Below are 7980 nucleotides of genomic sequence, written 5' to 3' on the forward strand. Positions count from 1 at the left end.
ATTGCGGCTAAAACATCCAATCAACGAGCTTCAAGCTGAGGATCTTGGGTAATCTGTTCAGTGGGTGGTTTGTGGTGTGTGTCACTACCTGATCCGTCCCCCTGCCCTATCTGCAGTGCGCATGTGCGCATGTGCGAGATGGTCCGCCATATTGGACAACTCCGGACGGCAACCCAAGTAGGACACTTGACACAGTGGCTTTTAACAAAGCTGAAAAAGAAAACTGAGTTATTGTTATTACAACGTGACTTCACTATTATTAAACAACTCTTTTTATTGGGTTCTTTTATTTGGGGTTAAGTACATTGTCAGAATAAGTGAGGAATAGATTTAACTTCTGTTAGACAGCTATCATACTGAATACATATTTACTGTGAATGTGTGCAAAAAGGTATGGCATATAGCTGTCTAACAGAAGTTAAATTCATTCCTCACTTATTCTGACAATGTACTTAACCCCAAATAAAAGAACCCAATAAAAAGAGTTGTTCAATAATAGTGAAGTCACGTTGTAATAACAATAACTCATCTATCTCGAGTTTTCTTTTTGTGCTTTGCCAAAAGCCACTGTGTCAAATGTCCTACTCGGGTTGCCGTCCGGAGTTGTCCAATACGGCGGACCATCTCGCACATGCACAGTACAGATTGGGCAGGGGGACGGATCGGGTAGTGACAGTGTGTATCGCTCGAAATGTCCCTTATAGGCCTACGTCTGTTTCCTGTGACTTTATTTACGGCTAAAAAGCCCAAGATTATAGAATTAAACGAATAAATAAAAACAAGGATAATTGTGTGTTATTGTTCAGTAAATAACAGTGTGTTATTTAGAAAAGGATAACAAATTAGAAGGAAAAAAAGATTAAAACAAATACAGATTTCAGTATTTTGAGGCTCTGAGCCCCATTTCTTTTCCTCACAGACGGCAAAAAAACTCCGACATTATAAGATTTAAAATAAAAACAAATAAATAAAAAGATAAAACACTGGCATGTAATTTACGTTAGAATAAATAGAATGGTTTTGAATAATAGATGAGTAAAATCTACGTCACTTTACAGCCCCGCCCACTTTTGGGGAAACCAACGCTGTCATTTGAATGGCGATCAAGCCTCAAACCTTTATTTAATCAGATTGGTCCCTTGAGATCATAGATCTCTTTTTCAAGAGAGACCTGCAGCATATAGGTTCCACATGAAACATAAAACAATAAAATACATCATACATTATATTTACAGGTTACATTTACATAGTTATAGACATTTACAAGTTGCCATAGTATCAACGAGCATTTCATTTAGCCTAGCTTTAAAAACATGCAGAGGAATGAGATTGCTCAGTTTCAATTTTTGCTGAAGACTGTTCCTGTCAAGGAGAGACTCTGAGGCATGAACTCAATTGCACGACTCAGATAGTGTTCTCAAAAAATAAAGACTTTACTGGAATTTAGCACAGTAATCAAAACAAGGAAAACAAATATACTCTTTCGAGGAAAACTAGCAAGTGATCAATGAGGTAGATCCGTGGGAAGTCCGTGAGGTAATCAGGAACGTGGGTAAAGCTACCACAATATATACACAGGTAAAGGGGACACAGGTGGAAACAATCAGGGCGGGGGAAAACAATCAAGGACGCATGAGACAGAAGGGGGCGGGGAGCGTGGAGGCCTGAAATGAGAGGGATGATTAATTAAGGGAATAAACATAAAGCACAGGGCAAAGGGACATGACAAAACTAACATAAATAATACACTTTCACTATTAGTTTCCTAGACATGACAGTTCCAAGCAAGTGGAGCTGCGCACATAAAAGCTGTCTTACCTAAGACAGTCCTTGCTCTTGGCACATCTAACAATACTACATCATGCGATCTCAGACAATAGCTGCTTGCAACTCTCTGTGTTATCAGAGAGCAGATATAATACGGAAGTTTACCCCACCAAGCTTTATAAATAAACGTGTACCAATGACTGAGCCTCTTTACAGTAAGTGATGGCAAACCTGCCTTGGCATACAGGGTACAGTGATGTGTAAGTGCTTTACAATTAGTGACAAATCTCAGTGCGCTGTGATAGGCGGCATCTAACTTGTTCAGGCAATAGGCAGGTGCATTCATATACAACAAATCACCATAGTCCAGCACAGGTCAAAAGGTCACAGAGCCTTTTCCTGGCCTCAAGAGAGAAACAGGACTTGTTTCTGAAAAAGAAACATAGTCTAACCCTCAGCTTTTTCAGCAGGTTATTGACATGAAGTTTAAAAGTAAGACAATCATCAAGCCAGATACCTAGGTATTTATAACAGGCAACCACTTCAAGTACTTGTCCTTGCATAGTAACAATATCCAAAACAGGCTCTGGTGTCTTTTTAGCTTTAGAAAAGAGCATTACCTTGGTTTTATAAACATTTTAAACGAAGCTTTAGTTCAGCGAGCTGAGTCTGAATAATGTTAAAAACAGCCTGTAATTTAACACCAGCCTCCTTAATGGAGGGACCTGCACAGTACATCACGGTATCGTCCGCATAAAAATGTAAAGTAGCTTCATCCACATTTTCACCTAAACTGTTGATGTAGATGGAGAATAAAAGTGGACCTAAAACAGAACCTTGAGGAACACCATTAGCAATGTTTAACCACTCAGAAGACAGCCCATCAAAGTGAACACATTGGGACCTTTCAGAGAGGTAGTTCACAAACCAACCCACTGCATGGCTGGATATGCCAATACTGAGTAGCCTCTGCTTTAAAATGTGATGATCGACGGTGTCAAACGCTTTGGAAAGGTCAATAAACAGAGCTGCACAACTCTGCTTATTATCTAAAATACTCGTAATGTCATTCACCACTTTCATTGTGGCAGTGATGGTGCTATGTTGCTTTCTGAAGCCTGACTGATGTTTAGACAGGATATCATTTTTACATAAAAACTCATTTACCTGTTCACTCACTAGGCGTTCGAGCACCTTCGCCAGAACTGACAACTTAGAGATTGGCCTATAGTTATTTAAAATAGTTGCCTCCCCTCCTTTTAGCAAAGGCAAGACATAAGCTGACTTCCATACTTTTGGAATTGCATTTGTGCTGAGGGAGAGGTTAAAAAGAGTAGTAAGAGGAAGAGCAATAAAATCTGCAGCTATCTTTAAAAAGAAAGGTTCTACGTTGTCCGGGCCAGCCGGTTTCTTAGGATCTAGCTTAGATAAGGCTTCATGAACAACATTGACAGTAAAAGGAGTAAAAGTGAAAGGGTTTTCCAGACCACATTGTTCAGAGTCACGGATTGGGGTGTTCACAGAAGCAGAATTAGAAACAGAATCAAACAGAGAACCACAGGACACAAAATGCTTATTAAAGCAATTTAACATAGTGGCCCTGTCCGATATATAAGCCTGAAGCCACAGAGATCTTCTTTTACTGTCCTTTCTTCTTAGAGGAAGTACAGAAACACGTAACTCTGGATTTGTTTTAATGTTTGAGGTGCAAAAAACGACAGCAGTTTTTTGGCATGTTAAAACTATTATTTTCTGCCTCGCTCATGAGAGTAACAGCTGGCGAAATTACAGTCTCGCCTACTGATTTCAAATGTGTGCTCTAAAATGATATTTATAAATGACTATTGTCATTATCATAAGCAAGACAATAAATGGCAAAGATGTGTAGAAAATAAACGTATACAGATACATTCATAACGAACGTAACGTGGGAGAAAATACGTTTCTAGCTAAACGTAATTGAGAATGCAGTTTAGTTCTGTGGGAACGTAATTTTTAGGAGACAGGGTTGCCATAATACATTCTGACAAAAAATACAAATTATTATGAATACAAATAAAATAAAAGAAGCCTATAAAGTAGATTTTAAAAATGTTTTATAGAATAAAAGCTCACTCCGGGACGTTGGAGAAATGCGTGTGTGCACCACGACAAAGGAGCCTGCCTCATTCACTTTATATTGGCGTTGTTTGCGTGGTGCAGACACGTAAATGTAGCAAAGTTCGTGACTCCACCACGTTCTGCGGTGTTAAGGAGTCGTGGTGGGGTCACGCATTCTGGTGAGACCAGGTTGCATTATTAATGAATAGAACGGGATCACATCTGATGCAACCTCAAAGATGAAGAAAAGCAACACGTTTACACAGAAGAACGAGTGACAGTTCAGGCACAGTTCAGTACAGTGAACAGAGTCTGGTTCTGGAATAACCCTTGTTATTATAGTTTAGGTATTTATTCCATTACTTTTAATACAAGTGCTGAATGCTGCAGATAACAGTGCATAATAAACTCACATAAGTATTACAGCTCCCCTCCAGTGAGTTAAGTAAGCATCATTACATGTAAACTACTGCTTTAAATTCATTAAGCATTTTCATAGTTTTTGTTTCATTTAGGCTACGTTTAAACATTTTTTCATTTAGACAAATGAATCTGTTAATCTTTATAAACTTTTTTCTTTTAGTTTATGTGTGCTTCATGAGTGTTGTCAGAAATGACATTGGTCATATGCAACATTGTGCTGGCCTATCTCATATTTATTTATCTAAGCCTCAGTGACATGGAAGGTAATGTTCCATGTTTAAGGGTAGGACATTTTGTGTTCATAACTGTTCAGACTGCAGCTGACGCTCTATTCCCCGGGAAGAAGAACACCTAACCACAGGGCCCTCCCTCCCTACAGGGAAGATCACCTAGGGAGGGGGCCTCATCTTGCGAGGGAGCCTCAATTGAGCCGCAAATGCGGCGCACCTATGCGTTTATGCGACGCAATTAGTGTGGCGCGGCACGGTTTCACCCTGGGGCCTCAAATTGGCCAGGGACGGCCCTGCCAAACCGCCAGGTAGAGCTCAACCCCTCCCCCAGGAGCAGCCCGCCCCTCCCCGGCAGCCTGGCTCACCTTACCCCGCTCTGACACACGATGCCAGGCACAAAAGGCTCCTGGAGATAAACGGTCAGGGGTCTCGCAGTTTCACTGGCCTGCTGATGGCCGAAATGGAGCCGGTGTACCGGGGGCTGGGCCGCTGTGTGTGCTGCTTCTGGCTCGCGGTAGCCTTTGACATCATGGGGCTTCTGATCCTGCTGCTCGGGGTGTTCGTGAACGTCTTCTTCTATGACCTGCTCATATACGCGGGAGCCATCGTCATCTTCCTCAGCCTCATCTGGTGGGTGTTCTGGTACTCCGGGAACATCGAGGTGTCCCCCACGGAGCTGGAGGATGATGTGGGGTTACTGAAGAAGGACCGTGGGGCTCTGGGCGGCCTCAGCGGGGCGGTGCGGCGCCTCTCCAGTCGAGTGACCTCCGGCATCAGGACATCCTTCCGCAGGAACGGAGTACCGGCCCGCGCGACCTGGTCAGAAGGGGCCGAGCAGGTGGCTGTTGCCATGACAACGATGACCCCACAGGAGCACACCCCGCGAACTCCTGTTTCATCAGTGGGGGGCTGTGACGTAGAGATGCCTGCAGGTAAGGCCTGTGACGTCACATACAGGCTACACTGTACAGTGTTACAGCCTGTTGCATTACATCCTTTGTTCCACTTGCATATCTGTTTTGAGCCTATATATCTGTTCGAATCGCATACCATCATACATCAGCGCCCTGTAGGAGGGAGACTGAGATCAAAAGGATTTTGTTGCTTGCTTCCAAGAATTTGAAACCAGAAATATAAAAATGCGGATTGTGGAAAGTGATGTTCAAACAATGAATTCTCGTTTTTAGATGCATATCTTTCAAAATGTTGGCAATTAAAATGAGATAGTTTGCACATAAACAGAATCACAAAGAAACAGGGATCAGTGTAACTCAAACAAGAACACCTTAACTAACACCACAAAGGGACATTTAATAACCTTTCATAACCTTTTGTTTCTGTATTATATTTATAATATGTTCAGTAATACATGAAGTGCAGATTGAAGCTGTTTCCAATGACCCTTTACACTGAACGCTTCTGATGAGCTTTAATGATTGGATGCTTTCCAGGAACATGTCCAAAGACTGTGAAAACACCATTTTGGGTACTTTTAGAATGTCAAACGCTCCTCACTAATTACACAGTGTCCTCAGTGGTAGCTTTAAAACAAATGCCCTTCAATTTGATAAGAATAAGTATGTCCTTTTTCAATTGTTAACCCATGATCTCAACACAATATTAATGAGTATAAAGCAACAACAAAAAAGCATTTGTATTATAATTACTTTTATAAAACATCAACAAAGTGAAGTTTAAAGTATGATGTGTTCATGAAAGACATATCTAAAATGTGTGAGGGTAGCCGTTCAAGGTTCAAACTAAATGACCTTTAGTTACAATACCCTTAACGAAGGTGTTATTGCTGTGCGTAGCCTCATGCCCTTCCCTTAACAAAGTTGTTATTGCTGTGCGTAGCCTCATGCTCTTCCCTTAACGAAGGTGTTATTGCTGTGCATAGCCTCATGCTCTTCCCTTAACAAAGGTGTTATTGCTGTGCGTAGCCTCATGCTCTTCCCTTAACGAAGGTGTTATTGCTGTGCATAGCCTCATGCTCTTCCCTTAACAAAGGTGTTATTGCTGTGCGTAGCCTCATGCTCTTCCCTTAACGAAGGTGTTATTGCTGTGCGTAGCCTCATGCTCTTCCCTTAACGAAGGTGTTATTGCTGTGCGTAGCCTCATGCTCTTCCCTTAACGAAGGTGTTATTGCTGTGCGTAGCCTCATGCTCTTCCCTTAACGAAGGTGTTATTGCTGTGCGTAGCCTCATGCTCTTCCCTTAACGAAGGTGTTATTGCTGTGCGTAGCCTCATGCTCTTCCCTTAACGAAGGTGTTATTGCTGTGCGTAGCCTCATGCTCTTCCCTTAACGAAGGTGTTATTGCTGTGCGTAGCCTCATGCTCTTCCCTTAACGAAGGTGTTATTGCTGTGCGTAGCCTCATGCTCTTCCCTTAACGAAGGTGTTATTGCTGTGCGTAGCCTCATGCTCTTCCCTTAACGAAGGTGTTATTGCTGTGCGTAGCCTCATGCTCTTCCCTTAACGAAGGTGTTATTGCTGTGCGTAGCCTCATGCTCTTCCCTTAACGAAGGTGTTATTGCTGTGCGTAGCCTCATGCTCTTCCCTTAACGAAGGTGTTATTGCTGTGCGTAGCCTCATGCTCTTCCCTCTATGTGTTTAGATGCAGAAGGGAGAGGAGGACCTGAGGCTGTGGCAGGGAGAACTCTTATCTCCGCTCACACATTAACAGACACGCCCGTGGTTTGAACAATGGCCGACTCACCTGAACCTGCTCTGATCCCAACCCTCACCCTCCAAGACCTCCTCCACTTTTATACTGTTTGTGAGTTTCATGAGACATTTTTAATAATTAATAATGATATGTGGAAAATGTGTTTTTTGAGTCTTTGTTAAATACTTTGTTAAAATGTATACTTTCCTAATAAATGTGTTTGAATCAGTATGGCAGCATTACCCCAGTCTGTTTGAGATAAACATGTTTTAGTCAACATTTATAGCATTACAGATCTCTAGGAGAACCTAGAAGGCCTCATGTTGAGACAGTTCATTATGTCCCGACATCACTCACTGTGTGTTTGTATTTATTTCCTTAGTTTTAGATCTCTTTCATGATGGAGCTATTGATGTCGTTGAGACTTCCTGATCAAAATGCTTAACTGACTTACAATGAATCAGTTAGTTACGTGTTTAAACATCCAATCTGATAACTGATCACTTGATATCATGAGGCATGTTTGTATATGTTGGTGTATGTTGGTAGCTGAAAGGCTTTCCCACTATGTTTCCTTATGGAGGAACATCTTACATCAATGGGATTCTTTAAGTGTAATCCAAAATCCTAGATCTGCTTAAAGACAAACAGAAAAGACAGATAGAATCTAAAAAGAGGTTTGAATGTATTTGTGTCTTTCTCTGGAGGGGGTATTCTGTCCGCCCTGTGTCTCATTGTCCACTAAGTGCCTTGCGGAGTTCCTTGAGGGAAACTTAGTCTTGCTTTGTGTATG

General features: G+C 41.8%; 1 protein-coding gene across 1 annotated transcript; it reads left to right on the plus strand.

Moving 5' to 3' along the window:
- The first annotated feature begins 4882 nt into the window (after positions 1–4882).
- On the plus strand, positions 4883–7416 carry si:dkeyp-72e1.6 (transmembrane protein 238). Its single transcript, XM_034237671.1, has 2 exons — positions 4883–5452; positions 7137–7416. The coding sequence occupies exons 1-2, from the start codon at positions 4972–4974 to the stop codon at positions 7220–7222; spliced, it is 567 nt and encodes a 188-aa protein (XP_034093562.1). The 5' UTR covers positions 4883–4971; the 3' UTR covers positions 7223–7416.
- Positions 7417–7980: the final 564 nt, after the last annotated feature.

This window comes from Gymnodraco acuticeps, unplaced genomic scaffold, assembly GCF_902827175.1.
Source record: "Gymnodraco acuticeps unplaced genomic scaffold, fGymAcu1.1, whole genome shotgun sequence".
In the NCBI taxonomy this organism is placed as follows: Eukaryota; Metazoa; Chordata; class Actinopteri; order Perciformes; family Bathydraconidae; genus Gymnodraco; species Gymnodraco acuticeps.